Genomic DNA, 17,291 nt, shown 5'->3' with positions numbered 1-17,291 from the left:
CAATTTCTAAGGCCTCACATTCACATAAGCTACATACTAGCGTTGACTATCTGTAGCATTGTCGTGTGCGTACACATGACCAGCATACTGCTGGTTCTAACGTTTCACTCACATTTCCCGCGGTTTCATTGTTTATGCCGGAAGCTGTGCTAAAGGTCAGGATTTGTAGTCGAGGACTGGGGAGGCACTTTCCAGTCAATTCAGACTATTTACCCGTACCAGGTTACAGCTCCCTCCCCTTACCTCCTTAGAGATGTTAAATTGAAGATAACAATAATTTCATGTGCATATTTTCTTGTTTTGTTATGAGACGGGCAGCACCTGAACAGTTTGATGACCGCAATCCCTAAGTTGTGCGCGAACAACGATACCCTATTTCGTACTTCCATAGTAAACTCAGTTTTTTATGGTCATCATCTTAGATTTAACTGCAATGGTGATTACAAAATTATCACTCTAATAAAACTTTTTTTAAATAATTTTCTGGGTAAATCTGCTATACATTTTTTGGTCTGATTTTGCGGTCCTGTCCTAGCCCATTTTCTCAACTCTTGTGGTCACCCTTCGTCAGTAAAGGAAACATTACTAGAACTAAGGTTGTCAGAGGAAAGACCTGAGCTAAGTAAAATGTTTGCAAGCTTCGGCAAAGCTTCTGTCGTAGGGTTTGATTCTGGCTATGGGGATCAAGAACAAGATGCCAATTCAGCTTTGTTGGAGCTAGACAAAGGTTTACTTTGAATTTTTATGGCTTCGAACTTTGTTTAAATTTTGTCATTCAATTCAGTACTGATTTACTAACGTTAAAGTAGTAGGCCTAGGATAGTACTACGAGCTTAGGCCCAGTACTATGTTTGTACGTGGCCTTGTTGTGCGAAAAGCTGCGAACGACATGAACCGTGTACAGAGATATACACATGTCTATATATGTGTGTTCCAAGGCTTGTAAATTTTCTGTATATCAACTTTGCTATGAAAGAGCAAGAAACAGATCCATAGAACGTAAAGTTTATGGATCCACTAGCGTTAGGCCCATCTATGCTACTCTAATTTAGGCCTAACTTAGGCTACTGTATGTTAAGTTGCAAGCTTCGATGAAACTTGGCCTTGGCTAGTACTATGCAAGTAATCCAGAACTTAACATAGGCCTCAGTTACGCCTAGCAGGAATTTAGTTTTCAGATTCACAACTAGGCCTAGGTAAATGTTTTAAGCACATGGTAGGCCTACAGTGCTATGTAGGATACAGCTTACTTCCTCTTCAAGAAAAAATGCATGAACAAAACCATCTGGTACTGTAGCTTTTATGCTTTGTAGCAGTTTTGCAGTTCATTTTTAACTTTTATTTTTGCTTATGAATGACTTATATGTTTTGCTGATTTGGTTGTACTTATGTCAAGGAAGACTAGTTATACTGATTATTGGGTCTCTATGAAACTGACATACAATTGTGGCTTACCAGTCAAAACGTCCCCGAACCAAAACGTCCCCGAACCAAAACGTCCCCGCTTTTGGTCAAAACGTCCCCGTTGGTCAAAACGTCCCCGTTGGTCAAAACATCCCCGTAAGTCAAAACGTCCCCGTCTAATACATTCATTCACAGTTGTTAATATATATAAATTTTAAGTTATTATTTGGCTAAGTTATTGGCATGCAAGTTGGATTACAGGATTACAGGTGCTAAATAAATCATGAAGGACTATATATCGTTTAGGGCAGAAACGGATTAGCCGTAGTCCCCCTTCTATACCATCAAAAAATAAGAAGGCAGAATAAATTCTGGAAAAGGATTGCAAAATAGGCAAACAATCACGAAAATCAAAAATATAAAGTGTCTTCAGAATAAAAAAATAAACGTATGTGCTGTAGGAAAATATATATCACTTTCATCCAGTCTGTCTCGCATATTCCAAAAGTAACTTGTTGTACGTAAACAAAACAAAACAACAAAAAAAAAATCTTTTTTATTCCCTTCCCTCAATATCGTATATATTCATTCATTCAGAAACCAACTCGTGTTTAAAAAAATCCTTTTACCCTACAGCCCTCTTGCATTCCCTTTTCTAGTATATTACCTAAAAAAATTATACTCAAAAATGTTTCCGCCCTCATCACCGGCACTTCCCACTCCTAAAAACTGTGTTTCAAACTAAACTATACTTATCCTTACTCTTTGATTTGAACTAAATACATCCACACTTGTATTCCAACTAGTTATAAAAAGCGGGGACGTTTTGACTCACGGGGACGTTTTGACTGCGGGGACGTTTTGGTAAAAAGCGGGGACGTTTTGGTCTTAAAAAAGCGGGGACGTTTTGGTAAAGGGACGTTTTGACTGGATACCCAATTGTGATCCATTGATAGCTTTTTTCTTCTGCTTGATAGGGCTAAGGTCAAACAAAGTTGGAGAACAATGTGAAGCAATTGTGAGATTTCCAAGACTTTTTGAAAAATATCCTTTTCCAATCCTCATCAACTCTGCATTCCTGAAGCTGGCAGACGTCTTCCGAGATGGGTAATTTTAATTCATCATTTTAGTTTTTGTGTAATTTTTGTGAAAATAGTAGCACCTACAGATCGTCTACTATGTATCATCTAAATTTAGATCAAATATCTTTCATAAAGCTCAGTGTGATGATTTAGTTTTTCCTTCATCAGTATCTGCACTATTTATGAAGCATTGTCATTCGTGCATATAAATTTCGGTTCATGTATTTTATATGGGAAATATTTGGTTAAGTTTAAAATTCTTAGAAATAATATTGCATTGTGTTTCCCTATTTCAATCTCAGCTCAAACTTTCTTAGAATGTGCATCTTACGAGTTACCCAGCAGAGCAACAAACACCTGGATAAAATCCTTAACATCGATGAGTTTGTCCGGAGAATTTTCTTTGTCATTCACAGCAACGACCCTGTTGCTCGAGCTTTGACATTAAGGTACTCTCTAACCCTGATTTACTTGTAATTTTGTGTTTCCGACTTTATAAAAGTAGGTTGCAAAGACAATCCGATTGAACATTTCAGCCATTTCAGCTGCATTTGGACCCAAAATTGTTTATACTTTGGTGAACTTTGATATAAATACCTTTACTAGCATGCAATGCATTACAGATGATATAACTGTTCATATATGATTATTGGGAACATACCTTCACCGATTCCTTTCTAGCCATTTCATTTAGAAGACAAATGACTTGAGTCATGACCCTCATACATGACCCTCATACATAACACTTGATCAACTCATAAAATAAGTAAATTAGTCTGAATGTGGTTATAGCTGTGATGTCTAATATATTAGAAAAACATTGCTATGGAATTCCAACAGAAAAAAGGCAGTGTCAATGACCATGATGAAGCCTAGTTCTAAAGAACTGCAAGCTAAGTGTTTGAGTGTTTTGTTCTGCCACCCGGTGTGACAAAAGAACTTGTTGGACTTTCCAAATGTGAGCATAAGTAACTGTGTAAAGTAGTACTGGTGTAAGTGTTTCCAGAACTTTGCAAAATGATGCAATATATCAGCCTTCTGTGTAAATATTGTATCATAAATAATATTAAAATTTAATAATTAATAATAAAGTAACAAGGGCTAAAGAACAAGAAATATTTCATTCATCATTAAAGAGCAACTGACTGTAACTAATGAGATTTATACATAACTTTGTCAAAACCTACTTGCCTCTAAGAATAACAGGAAAGTCGCAAAAGTCAGACCCTTTATTTGCAAAAATCCACAGGACTACCTAGCATTGTCAAAAATAGGTATAATTTAGTGTTCAAATTTTATGTGGCAGTATTATTACTGTATACAGACTGCTCTGCGATACAAGATATATTATTCCCTGATATTCCTCCTTCTTTTTTGCTCTCCTTGTTATTTAGAGTCTTAGGCAGCATTGCATCCATAATTTCTGAAAGGAAGAGTGTCCATCACAGCATACATACTGGACTCGATTCCCATGACAAGGTGGAGATGGAAGCCGCAATCTATGCTGTGTCCTCCTTTGCAGCAGAGTCAAAGGCTTTCGCTAATGGCATCTGTAACAAATTGGCTGATTTGATCCAAGGTATATTTGTTGCATTAATTGAACCAAAGGCTTGAACATCACTATAATAACTGCAAGCTAAAGAAATAAACAAGGAATCGAAAATCATGTATGAATTGGAAGGAAGGTCAGAAGACTAATGGAGGGCGTGGAGTGGGTCAGGGGAGGATGGTCGGTGTACATGGTATGATGCAATATAATGTGGGTTCAAGTGTTATAACAACAGAGTGGTTTCTAATGGTTGATAGATATTTGATCTCAGAAGATGACACATCACATTAATGTAGATAGACACATTACCAAGGAACAAATGTGGATCTGTGAGATTATTCAGCAATGTTGCTTTCTAGTTTGCTGACCATATAAATGCATTGGACTGCAAATATAGCTTACCATACACGGTGATACACCTTACCGTACCATGCTATACCATGATATACCATACCATATTGTACCTAACCTTACCATACCATTCCAATCAGAACCATACTGTACCATTCCAAACCTTACCAAGACCGTATGTATTTTGCATCAGGATTCAGATTTTGACTATTAACTATTATATGTTCAAGACTTAGCATCATATTGAAGAGCTTCCTTCTTCTTGGATGCATGATTTTGTATTTGTCTTGTTGAAAGTATTCATGTTAAAATCGAATACACAGCTTCAAGCAATTCACAAGTAACCTATTAAGTAACAGAATAGTTTCTACAGTTAGTTTTCAACGTTTTCTGGCTAGCTTATTTTATCCAACATTTCAATGCATTTAGTGTTCTATGAAAGAGTGTTTGCATAATTCCTTGCAGGGTTATCTACTCCGACTGAGATAAAGCTGAAGTTAATACCAACATTTGAGCATATGCACCATGATGCCCATTCTGCTATGATGGTGAATGGAGTCTGCAGGGAACTGTTGGACCTATATCCAGTTGATGATTTCTTGGATGTTTTGCTCACAACCCTTACAAAATTGGCCCTTGCATCACACATCTTAATACCTGAGCAGGTACTATAACAATTCCCAGACACTGTATTTTTCTTTCATATGTTAGTAGTATATTCATAGCTGTAAACTACTCTGTCTAAAAGTTTAAGTTCAAAACTCATGTTGATGTTGTGTGATCTCTAAACAGCATACATAAGTTTCATGTGAAGGTTCCTTAGAAGTAAATTGTTTGGTTGCTTTTCTATCATGTGGCTATAGCTGCCAAATGCAAAAAATAAACTAGCATTGCTGCACTTGCAATCAAAACAGTGGCTGCAATGAAATACCGACTGTGCTAGTGCAAGATGATCTCAGTTACAGGAAAACAAGACCTGTTACTGCTTTCAATTAGCAATAAAATTTACTCAGAAAAGCTGTTTTGTTTTGTAAGAAAAGTTTTTGAGAAAATCTCTTCTTTTTTCTCTCACTCAGATAACATTTTCTTTCCCTTTTGTCGTCCGCTAGATCACTCTGCTGCTGAAATTTTTAACCAACCAAACTTCAGATTCTGTAAAACTGGTTGCCCTTAGCAACCTTCAACAATTAGCTGAAAGATCGCCACATTTCTTCACAGAAGCCCATATTTCTGATCTAAGTTTATCTGGTCAAGATTTAGAAGATATCAGACTACTTTCGTCCAGACTGGATGTTTTACGGACGCTGTCAAAGTGGTCTTTGTTTGGAGTCAATATGACCTGTGAGTGTAACGTTTAGTTCTTGTATCAGCTTAAAGTAATTATTGTCGATGTAGTCTAGCCCTACAGAGATCTACATAGGAGTATAATTGAAAAATGAGATCTCTACATACTATCCGATTTTCCCGGAGGAATCAAAACATCCAGTTTTTTGTTCGGGTCTTCTAGCCACAGTGATAAAGGACCTGATTTGCTATCTGTTGAGCCTTTCCGATGTGGAATAGCCCTCTCCTAACTTTTGATATTGACTCCGTTTCCTTTTATCGGATAGCTATCTGATTTTTCTTCCGATTTTTATCGTTTTTCGATGTGACGTCACTTCAGAATGTAGTCCGTTCCAGGACCCCTCAGATTTGGAGTAGGTATTCGAATATTCCATTGCATTCATTACATTCACTACCACAAACCTCACTCTTCGACCTAAAATCGGAAAAATCGGACCGTATTCTGATAAAATATCGCTGTAGTGTGACCGGGCCTTAACACTGATGACCTTAAACCACATGCAGCTCAATTAAACTCAAGATTACTAATTAAGGTTTATTTGATGGACAAAAATCTAGAAATTGATCAGTTGTAATTTCACTTGGATGTTACTCATTAAGTTTGATTTAATACAGTAGCTGGAAATTTGCAACAAAAATGAAAAGAACTGCTTTGATAGTAAAGTTCATTAACTGCAATTATAATTTGAGGATGTTAAGCAAGTACTTTACAAATAAGTGGATATTTTCGCACAAGATACACAGCTATACTGTTGACAATATTTTTAATATTTGTTTCTGTATCTTCTGTCCTCAGTGACCCATCTGGAAGACTTGTATTGGACACTCTGTAAACATTGGGACATCTCCATAGCAGCCAGGGCCCTGGAACTGCTGGTGAAACTGACCAATGACAAGCAACGATTGCAAGATACCTTGATCTGCAGTGAAACACTCCTCACACAATGTATAATGGAAGATTCTCATAAATGCCACTACAACCTGAAGGTATAATTAATAATATTTTAGTTCTATGTAACTAACAATTGCTTTAGGACAGTGGTCCACAGACTTTTAGGCCCACAACCCAGGAGGTTCTATAATTGTCGGTGGCCACGGTACCTTGTATACTTTGAATCATCACCTTCCATGAACTCTGGTCTTCTACATAGTACTCTCGAGGGCCATGTCAATATTATCGGGGAAGATTATTTTTGATAATTAAAGCTAAGAAACACATTTCGAATAGTTGATCTATCATGAGGGATGTTATGTTGTAAAGAGTGTCGTTTTAGGATGCTGTTGTTGAACAAATGAAATGTCAGTATTGGCAAATTGTTTTTGCCTGTAGTCAACCAAATGCTTGACTTAATTTATGATAGTTCTACTTGTTTCCAACTCTGGCTTTAACATGCGATCATATGAATACCTATTTGGTCTAAACAAGTAGAAAGTATCATTCATTTCCTTGACTGCACTTGTTATAAAAATTTATAAAAAAACTCATAAAATTCAGGAAGCCTCTCACTGGCTTAAAATCATATCAGATAAAACAGCTGTAGGTGTCATTTGCTGTGTTTTACATTTCATAATTTTTTATAAATAAGGTATTAAGGAATATAGCAAGGTAGTTGACACATTTTCCATTTTGATAAATTTTCCATCTTATATTCCCATATTTACATATCCTATTCATTGTTTGAGCCTCAACGATTGATAGACCTATGGTTGATCTAATGTACTCACTTAAAACCTGTTCATTATTTACTAATTTGAGTGATTGCAGATACTACATATGAAGAGACAAATTCAAGTAAATATCTTTCTTTTTTTTCTATCAATGTAGCTGGTTTTGAAGAGCATGCAACAACTGTGTGAGAAAGATTCTGAATTCACAGAAAGTTTGGTTGGAACTCTATCGACCGGATTATCTTGTACCACAGGTAAAAAACATTTTATTGTTTTTACATCTCTAAGAGATACTGTAAGGAAGTCATTATCATAGGCACAAGAGACAGGAATGTTGAGAGGGAGATGGAGAGGGAAGGGGGGGGGGGTGTGGAAGGGCTAGTTTGAGAAAGGGTCAGTCTTCCTATTTTATTCTTCTTTAAGCACTCAACATGGAACTCAACTTTTGGAAAGGTTGCTTTAGAAACTTTAGGGCTGGACCCTTCAACATCTTGACAACGTATTTATTTCGTGATTATTGATTTTTCAGGTTTGAAATGTGTGGATCTTTGTCACGGTCTCATAAGTCTCTGTGAGAAGAATCCCTCCATTCTGCTTCAACATGAAGAAACTTTACAAGAGATGTTTGATTCTACATTAAAATCTATTGAAGAGGAAGGAGCAAAGGATCTCTTGGTAAGGACATACATTCTTCTAAAGTCTGCATGAGGAGGAACATGGGGGGGGGGGGGGGGTGTGGAGGGGAAAGTTGTATGGTTCATCAATAACTTTATGAAAGTTTCAGATTGTCTGTTTTTCTGTTTGACAAATTTCCCTTTTTCCTTTTTCAGGTTGCTCTGAGTGTACCTCTGTTGCTATGCAGCAAGAAATCAAGTTCTGGGGATCAATTCTTTCATGAAAGAGTAGCCAGTCTATGTCATGAATATTCATGGTTGGCATTCAAGATATCAAGACAGGCTACAAGATTGGTAAGGCAGCATCATGACTCTACTTATTAAGGGACTTTCATAGAAACATGATCATTTTACTAAATAATAAATAAATAATAAAATAATAAATACTAAATAATAATAATAATAATAGAATAATAAAATAACAATCGGCTGGATTGAACCTTAGTATGATATGGAAATAACTGTCCATTTAGGATACATAAAATGGCCAGAGGGAGGGGGAGGGGGGCGGGAAGGGATGGATAGTGAGTGGTGGGTACCAAAAAGGTAATTTCAATCAGCGTGAAAGGCCCTTAATTCATATCATGTACTAGCCATGTACATTTTGGTGTAAGAACCCAACTTGCATAAAGTTGACATTTAGGATGTTTATTTTGTTATATATATTTTGTTTTGTATTGTAACTCAAAACTTGCTGCTCTTTTAATTTCAGGGGTGTCATTTGACTGCTTCAGAGTTTTTCCGGCTTCTTTCTACCGAGGTGAGTCCATCTGTCTGTCGTTTTTGTCAGTCTTTCATTTTTATCAACCAAGAGGAATATTAAAACACATTGCTAATACAGCATTATTCCTTTCAATGTTTTTTTTTTCCTTTGTTGTCTCTTTGTCGCACGTAGGTGGCATCAGAAAACTACTACTTTTGGTTGAATTCACTTCACGAATTCACTTCGGCTGAATCTGCTCTGTTGGAACTGCCAGAGCAAGCCAGATTTAAAGATATCATTTCCTGCCTGTCGACTTCGGTGCAGCTGTATCAGAAAGGCATCGGCTGCTTAAAGGTATCTCATAGAAACAAATAGGCTAAGTAAACAAACCTTACCATTCCATACCTCTTTGCAGCTTGAGTACTGCAAGTGTTGTAGTAACAAATGGTGTATCATCGATGGTCGCATGTTTGTTCATCTTAATACTTCAATATCAGAAATATAAAGCTTTGATAGTTTTAAAAAACTCTCACATTTGGTCAAATTGTACACATGATATTCAATGTTGTAAATTTATGGCAAAATTCCAAGCATTGGCTACCCAATGACCATCAATGTCTCATTTTGCCAAATCGACTACTTTCACATATTTTAGGTGAGCTGTCTAACACCATCAGGGGAATAATGATTAGTGATAAGTTTAATAACTGCTATAAATATTTTAATATAACCCTACGCACAAAGTTACATTTCTACATGAGCCTGCCGTATTTCTATGACTGTCGAGGTGAGTTTAGCATGCAGCAAGTTGTCTGCTAAAACAAGCATCTAAATTTGGGTATTAACTATGGATTGAGATGTCTGGGAAACTTTCACAGTTTGCTCAAAATAAGTGTTATATTTTCACCAAGTGTGAACATTTTAAGGGAACAAATTTACCTGGTTTGCTGCATTTCCTCCCCTGAAAAGACTGAGTTTCCAACAGATTGGACTCCTGCCTGATTTGTAGCAATGTTCTCCTTGCATGCACATGCATGTTTTGAATAGTTTGAGATAGAATTCACATTCTTGATATCTGCGGCAAGGTGAAAAAAATTACAACCTACTCGAATTAGAACCACCCACAATATTACAAGAGGTTTGAACTGATTTGAGTTAAAGATGCAACAACATAAAATTTCTGCAGAAAATGGTACCAACTGTTCGTTGGTGTCTTGAATGATTGGGTTATATGTTGAAAAGTCCTGTAAGACAAAACTAAATGATGTTTGTCTCAACTAAATTGAAATTTTTTGGTACGTGGAAGATGAAGCTGTTATGAATTACGAATGATAGTTTCTAAGTAAAGTGTCTAAATATATTGAAGTTTTATTTTGTAAATGTGTTCTTTTGATTCTTTTCAGGCAGCATCAACACCCAACCATCCTCTACAGTTTCAGCTCAGTTTCATCCGTCTCCGGTGTGATTGGCTTCAGTCCTGCTCCTCCTTGGTTACGAGTCTCGTAACCTCTCGTACCTGTCCTCCTCCTGCCATTGCTCCTGCAATGGCTGTTGCTAACGGCCAGGAACTTCTCAAGTGTGGCCATCTTGCTGCCCAGGTATTTGCTTAGATGAGTTTAGCGAATCCCGGGTGGTAGGAAGCTTATACAGAAAGCTCAATCGAAGTGTTACCCTACTGTCACAAATATATGAAACTTTTAAATAGCCTGATATTTCTTCTAGCAATTTTCAAGGCAAAGGCAAAACAGAAGAAGAAATAGTTAAAAAAGACTGTTTGTAGAATACTGAACCAGTGGGCTGTAATTGTCAAATATTCTGGTATGACAAAATTATTTCTGCAATTCACTACCATAGTATATTCAGGTTACTTTAATAATTCCTTGTACATTCATCTGCCCTATTTTTGTGGTGTTCCTAATTCTGATAGTGAAAACTCATGAATTTTCATATTGAACAAGATTTCAAACTAGTAATAAGAACTTGTAAAAGTCAACACTTTCTTATAAAGTTGGTAGTTTTCCATTGCTGACAGTGAAAACTGATGAATTGCAAATTAGATATTACTGGAGTAAAGGTGATTTTATAATAGCACAGCTTAAAAATCCTGGCAGGGAAGTGTGTCCATTGGGTACATTAAGTACATGTAGTCAGTATGTGTTTACAAATTATCGCCAACTTCAACTTTTAAAACTGTTGCGTTGCAGGCTAATGATAGCTAGACATCTCTCATTAGCAAAATGTACATTAAAGTTACACAAGCATTAAACAAAGAGAACCAACTCTTTCAATCAATCTACAAAATTTTCACTCTTTTAAGATCTCATTTCAAATTGTTAAAACTTAATAATTGCAGTTGTGTATCTTGAATTGTATTTTATATTAACTCTGTGTTTATGTTACACAAAAACAAAAGATCTATGCCTTTGATTCCACATAACAGATAAAGTGTTAAATCTTAAGTACATTTTACTCCCCCTTGATTGCAGCTTCATTCCACCAAACTTTTATTTAATAACATCATAAATAACGTAATCTTACATCCATTCTTCTCACAGATGCAACAATGTTACAATCATCTACAGTCCCTCGCATCTCGCTTCTCCCAGCTTTACAGGGTATCATTTGATGCAGATCCGAAAACTCTGGAACAAATTCAGTTGTATCCTTTTCTAACAATTTTTTTCTTCATAAAATTTAGAGTGCTTGATGATTCGATCCTAGCAGGATCTTCTTCCGTTAATTTTGTTTTATTATTCTTAAGTAAGAGTCAAGAACAAACCTGGCAAGGATATTTGCAATTTTTATTTTCGAAGAGCTAAGCTCAGTTAGAATGGGCTTGAAGCCAGTCAGGTCATGAGACCAACCCTGTGTTCTACCAATTCAGCAACTGATCTGTTTTATAAAAGAAGATTCCTACTGGCGGTACCTTTTCAAAGGGGTAAAAGAGTCAGCTTAAAGAAATTGTACAACTCACAATTCATAATCATCTCAGTACTCTAAATATGGACAGACAAACACTTAGTAATATATCCTTACTGACACATGCAAGTGATAGAAATGATTGTAAGATATCTTGGTTTTGGTTAGTATTTGTGATAGGCTAAAAGTATAGGACTGGGAAGGTTAATATCATTATGTAAGAGTTCTCTGTGTGAAACATTACAATTTTCGACTTTGTTTTCCTTAACAACTTCTCTACCAGAATGCAGAGACAGTGTTACCTTCTGATGCACACAGTGGACTTACTCATCTTAAACAATCGAACCTACATGCAAGTACAACCCTTTTTATTTTGTTTTGTGAAATTCCACATCCATAGATCGGAAGAGAACTGGATATTGCTGAATAAAATTGCTTGCCATGTGTGTTGTATAAACATTTGACTATAACAAGATATATGTGTTGCAATGGTAGCGTTACTTCCAAGTTCACATCGTATCTAAATGTACATTTGAGGCTAATTGAAGTTGGACCGAAGTAACATACATTAAAGGTCTTCCATGCATAACTGTCAATTTTTCCCGCTCTCTTCCTCTGAGTTGTAAAGACTCGGGATGGGGTGGGCGTCGGGAGGAGGTTGGGAACAGGGGAAGATCATGTGTTAGTGTTTAGATGATTAATTTCAGGTTAAGTTTACACTTTACTGTGTCTTTTAACATTTCAGGTTAATTGGCCCTACAGTACCTCTCTTCCGTACTTTTCTTTGTAGTTATGTGAGTGATCTATGTAGGTTGCATATTTGTTTGACATATTTTAAAGTATTTTTTTCATGTTACTTTTTCAATCTATAGGGGAAGTAATACCTATCTTCCACTTCAAACTCTGAGTTCTTTTGAAGACATCAGCAATGATAAGACAGATCAGGATATCAATCACAAGGTTACCAAGGAAATACTTACAGACTCGAAGCAAGTCTTGCAGAGCACAGAGGGACAAATTATATCTCATGTGGTGAGTCATTAATTCAACCAATCAGTAGTGAACTTTGTATCGTCTTCTAGACCTTGCAGTCAAAAAGGTTGTAGGAGCATTTGAAGAGAGCAGATTTAGAAATAACAATTAGAAATCACAAAGTACCAAAAGTGTCATGAAAAAAGAGATAAAATGTCAGCAATGTACATCCATATTTTGACGTCTCTTTAGCAAATTATTTTGAAATTCCCTGCTCCCAGATGAGGAAAGAACATTATTTTGTGCTAGTTAGTTAGCCAATGCCCCCCCCCCCACCCTCACATCCTGCAGAAAACTTAGTTGCAATTGAGTCATATCTATACCTGAATTTTTGCTGAAGTTATATTATTTACGTCTCACATCATTTAGTGTTTGATTTCCAATTTTCCATTTACTCCCATTGACATTGACAATGACAACTAGATCTTGCAGGATTCAAAGCATATATAAAAACATGTCCTAGTTTGGCATAGTATTTAATAACTGACATATGACAAAAGAGACTTTATCTTTTTTATATTTTTGTCCTCAGCATACAAACTGTATTTTAGATTCGTGTTTAGCCCTGCTGAAACTTCCTTTCACCTTTCCACGATATTTTTACCAGGCCCTACAGACAACTACAATCAAGGTGAGCTCATTTACCTATTTCTTCGTAAATGGGATTTATCTATCAAGTTAGCACCCTCTGCTCACAAAGTTGTTAAAATAAAACCATTCCAATCATTTAAGAGATTTTGTCCAAGAATGAATCCAAATTGTAACTTATCATCAACAAAATATTCTCTCTCATTCCAGCTGGCCCTTTCCCCTTCTCCTCGGACATCAGGTGAGCCAACTCTCATCTCAACGGAGACTCAACTTGTCCTGAAGATCGAAGGAGTCATACAACACGGGTCTAAACCAGGTTTGTTCTCAGCTTTGATTATCCTAGCTTAAGTTTCAAGAAGAACTGAAGGATTTTAGAAGTGAAAAAAACATTCTATGATTGTGAAATAAATGGAGAGCAGGGCTTTGAAAGTTAGCATGTTCAAGGTCTAAAGTTGAACTCATATGTGAACCACTGTGATTAAAATAACAATCCGTACGGTATCTGTTCTCCAATATAGGACAGTACTGTACGATATCTGTTCTCTAATGTAGGACAATGCTGTACGGTATCTGTTCACTAACGTAGGACAGTACTGTATGGTATCTGTTCATTAATGTAGGACAGTACTGTACTGTTTTTTCACTAATGTAGGACAGTACTGTACCATATCTGTTCACTAGTGTAGGACAATGCTGTACATATCTGTTCATTAATGTAGTACAGAACTGCACAGTATCTGTTCACTAATGTAGGACAGTAATGTACCCTATCTGTTCTCTTAGATAGGGCACACTTTGACATGGCATCTAATAATGCCAAAGCTTGTAGACTAATTCAGTGGTCTTTTAACTAGCAGCAACCACAGGTTTCATTCATGATACAATGATTAAAATGCTATTTATTCTTCATCGCTATGAGAATTCGCAGATTCAATCATCTGGTTTTTGCAATGTCCCCTACATGTCATATTTCATAAGGAGGTTGTGTTTCTAAGGGCACTGTAAGTTCTGACCTCTTCCATATAACATCTACCAATCTTCTTTCTTCTTCATTTCTTGTAAAATATCAGGTCTGTTCCGAAAAGTGGATCAAGTCTGTCTGGTTGTTTCTGCTTCATGTAGTGCCAAAGCTGCTCCCAAATCACAAGAGGTAAGAACAAATTTAAACGTTTATGGTGGTTCATTTTAATCACAAATATGCATAGGTTTAAGATTCCTCATCCTTTTTTCTTTTTTTTTAGACTAGATGCTCATTTCTTGCACAATTAATGTACCGTTTCATATTGAATTTAAAGTGGAAATTGTTATTAAGTTAACAGTTTTCTTGTTCATAAATGAATGGATAATCTGATAATTGAAATGTTGTCATCTGGAAATATGTTTGTTACATGTGTTTTCCCTTGTGTTTTTTCCAGACCGATCATCATTCCAAGTGGCTAATTAGCCCTCACAATGATTACTTTAGTCAGCAGGTCCTGTTATCATGTCCTACACTCGGCCTTTACACCATTACAGTAGAGGCTAGTATAGTGGATGAGGAGGGTAGGACCTGGCAGACGGGTCCCAGGAGGACTCTACCAGTCAAGACATATCAGGATATTATCTCAGCCATGAATCAACCTCATGTTAACTCACTCCCAGGCACCTCACAGATGATGGTCACTACAGGGAGGTTGCCATCTACAGCGAGGTAGAAGACTGTTGATGTAACAGAGGTATAGGCAGATGTAACAAGCTGGCACCTCACAGATGATGGTCAAGGAAAGGAGGTTGCCATCTACAGCGAGGTAGAAGACTGGTGATGTAACAACAGAGGTATAGGCAGATGTAACAAGCTGGCACCTCACAGATGATGGTCAAAACAGGGAGGTTGCCATCTACAGCAAGGTGGAAGACTGTTGAAATAACAACAGAGGTATAGGCAGATGTAATAAGCTGGCACCTCACAGATGATGGTCAAGGAAAGGAGGTTGCCATCTACAGCAAGGTAGAAGACTGTTAATGTAACAACAGAGGTATAGGCAGATGTAACAAGCTGGCACCTCACAGATGATGGTCAATCAACAGAGGGTGCCATCTATAGTGAGGTAGAAGACTGTTGATGTAACAACAGAGGTATAGGCAGATGTAACAAGCTGGCACCTCACAGATGATGGTCAATCAACAGAGGGTGCCATCTATAGTGAGGTAGAAGACTGTTGATGTAACAACAGAGGTATAGGCAGATGTAACAAGCTGGCACCTCACAGATGATGGTCAATCAACAGAGGGTGCCATCTATAGTGAGGTAGAAGACTGTTGATGTAACAACAGAGGTATAGGCAGATGTAACAAGCTGGCACCTCACAGATGATGGTCAATCAACAGAGGGTGCCATCTATAGTGAGGTAGAAGACTGTTGATGTAACAACAGAGGTATAGGCAGATGTAACAAGCTGGCACCTCACAGATGATGGTCAATCAACAGAGGGTGCCATCTATAGTGAGGTAGAAGACTGTTGATGTAACAACAGAGGTATAGGCAGATGTAACAAACTGGCACCTCACAGATGATGGTCAGTGAAAGGAGGTTGCCATCTTAAGCAAGGTAGAAGACTGTTGAAATAACAACAGAGGTACAGGCAGATGTAACAAGCTGGCACCTCACAGATGATGGTCAGTGAAAGGAGGTTGCCATCTATAGTGAGGTGGAAGACTGTTGATGTAACAACAGAGGTATAGGCAGATGTAACAAGGATTTGCTTGAAGGATTTAACACAGAAGGGAGATATGTTGAGTATCTAAGCTTGGAGGCAAACTGTATCTTTCATTTAATGTTCATATGGCTCTCTTTGCTTCTACTCAGCTGTAAAGAAGTCAAAAGATATTACAGGATATGATTAACACAGGTCAAGGAGAATGATTTGATCACTTGTATGAACAAACCTCACTGTATCTCAAACACTGGTTCACATGTATTGAACATTCATGATTCAAGACTGATAGATATAAAGGTTGATATCTGACATTGTTTTCCTTGACCGTTGCTGTACGAGATGGTTTGTCACACAAAAGACCTTCATGAATTTCAACGAGATTAATCCTACTTGGATGGTCATGTAGCTGACAGGTCATCCAAGATTTAATCTACACTTTGTGCTCAATCACTGGTAGCTTATAAAAATTGAACAGAGGGTTTCGTAAACAGTTGCCAGAATTCACAGAATGTAAGGTTAGGCTAATTGCAGTGAGAGAGATTGTGTGACTTAAGAGAACCATGAATGACTTGGTTGGTATGGTTCCTCTAATGGGAGCTTATTGCATCTTCTGCAATTTGACAACAAACTTTATTTACCGCCTTGTGAAAGTGGATATGTTGATTAACAAAGCACTTCATTCCAATGTTTATCATAAAATGATATGTGTACTGAACATTGTAAATAAACAGTCAAGCAAAAATAGTGATTTCACTTATCATTTTTTCTTCAAGTCTCTTGAGTTTGTTTCAGAATTTCTTTTCTATGCTGTTTGTACAAAAAGTTTCATTTATCAGCCCATTAAGCCCAAAATGCAAAGTCAAGTAAATGTTGCAATGTTGGAATAGTACAAAAAGTGATTAGATTTGAATTGTTCCAAATTGTTCGCTTTACCTCTAAAAATTCATAATTTGAATTGAGGGTACAAGGAAAGTACAGTGATTGTCTACTCCATTGCTATTATATAGATGTGCCAAAACATTTTTGGTGTGTGGAATGTACATCCACCTGACTTTTGCATATCTGGATTGTTTTGATTTCCAAGGGTTTTTTGTTTTAACTGCTGGCTTTAAGACTTAAAATGGAAACAGATATTTCTCCAAATAAATTACCATGAATTATGGGGACAAAAATATGCAAATCTTACAGAAGCAGTGGTTGATCATGCTTGCAAAGTCAAACAGGAAGTCTAGACATCATTTAGTGGGACAAGTTTCTGTGGAATCTAGTGAGTTTATC

At 36.9% G+C, this 17,291-nt stretch overlaps 1 protein-coding gene across 6 annotated transcripts; it reads left to right on the top strand.

Moving 5' to 3' along the window:
* The first annotated feature begins 22 nt into the window (after nucleotides 1–22).
* Nucleotides 23–16,536, top strand: LOC139971151 (integrator complex subunit 7-like). 6 transcript variants are annotated; one of them, XM_071977374.1, is made up of 21 exons: nucleotides 23–222; nucleotides 2,382–2,511; nucleotides 2,789–2,935; nucleotides 3,881–4,065; nucleotides 4,852–5,051; nucleotides 5,496–5,727; nucleotides 6,527–6,717; nucleotides 7,556–7,652; nucleotides 7,928–8,073; nucleotides 8,229–8,366; nucleotides 8,785–8,832; nucleotides 8,968–9,129; nucleotides 10,179–10,373; nucleotides 11,331–11,434; nucleotides 11,978–12,046; nucleotides 12,567–12,726; nucleotides 13,259–13,357; nucleotides 13,525–13,633; nucleotides 14,388–14,467; nucleotides 14,733–15,007; nucleotides 16,005–16,536. In XM_071977374.1, the coding sequence occupies exons 1-21, from the start codon at nucleotides 135–137 to the stop codon at nucleotides 16,036–16,038; spliced, it is 2,889 nt and encodes a 962-aa protein (XP_071833475.1). In that variant the 5' UTR covers nucleotides 23–134; the 3' UTR covers nucleotides 16,039–16,536. The 6 variants fall into 6 exon arrangements, with proteins under 6 accessions (XP_071833475.1, XP_071833474.1, XP_071833478.1 ...); XM_071977373.1 differs by lacking the exon at nucleotides 23–222 and adding an exon at nucleotides 352–727 and having other exon boundaries at nucleotides 16,005–16,535; XM_071977377.1 differs by lacking the exons at nucleotides 23–222; nucleotides 16,005–16,536 and adding exons at nucleotides 354–727; nucleotides 15,305–15,937.
* The last annotated feature ends 755 nt before the right edge of the window (nucleotides 16,537–17,291 follow it).

The sequence above is a fragment of the Apostichopus japonicus genome, chromosome 8, assembly GCF_037975245.1.
Source record: "Apostichopus japonicus isolate 1M-3 chromosome 8, ASM3797524v1, whole genome shotgun sequence".
NCBI lineage: Eukaryota > Metazoa > Echinodermata > Holothuroidea > Aspidochirotida > Stichopodidae > Apostichopus > Apostichopus japonicus.
The sequence above is the reverse complement of the archived record's forward strand: the minus strand, read 5'-3'. Positions and strand labels throughout refer to the sequence as shown.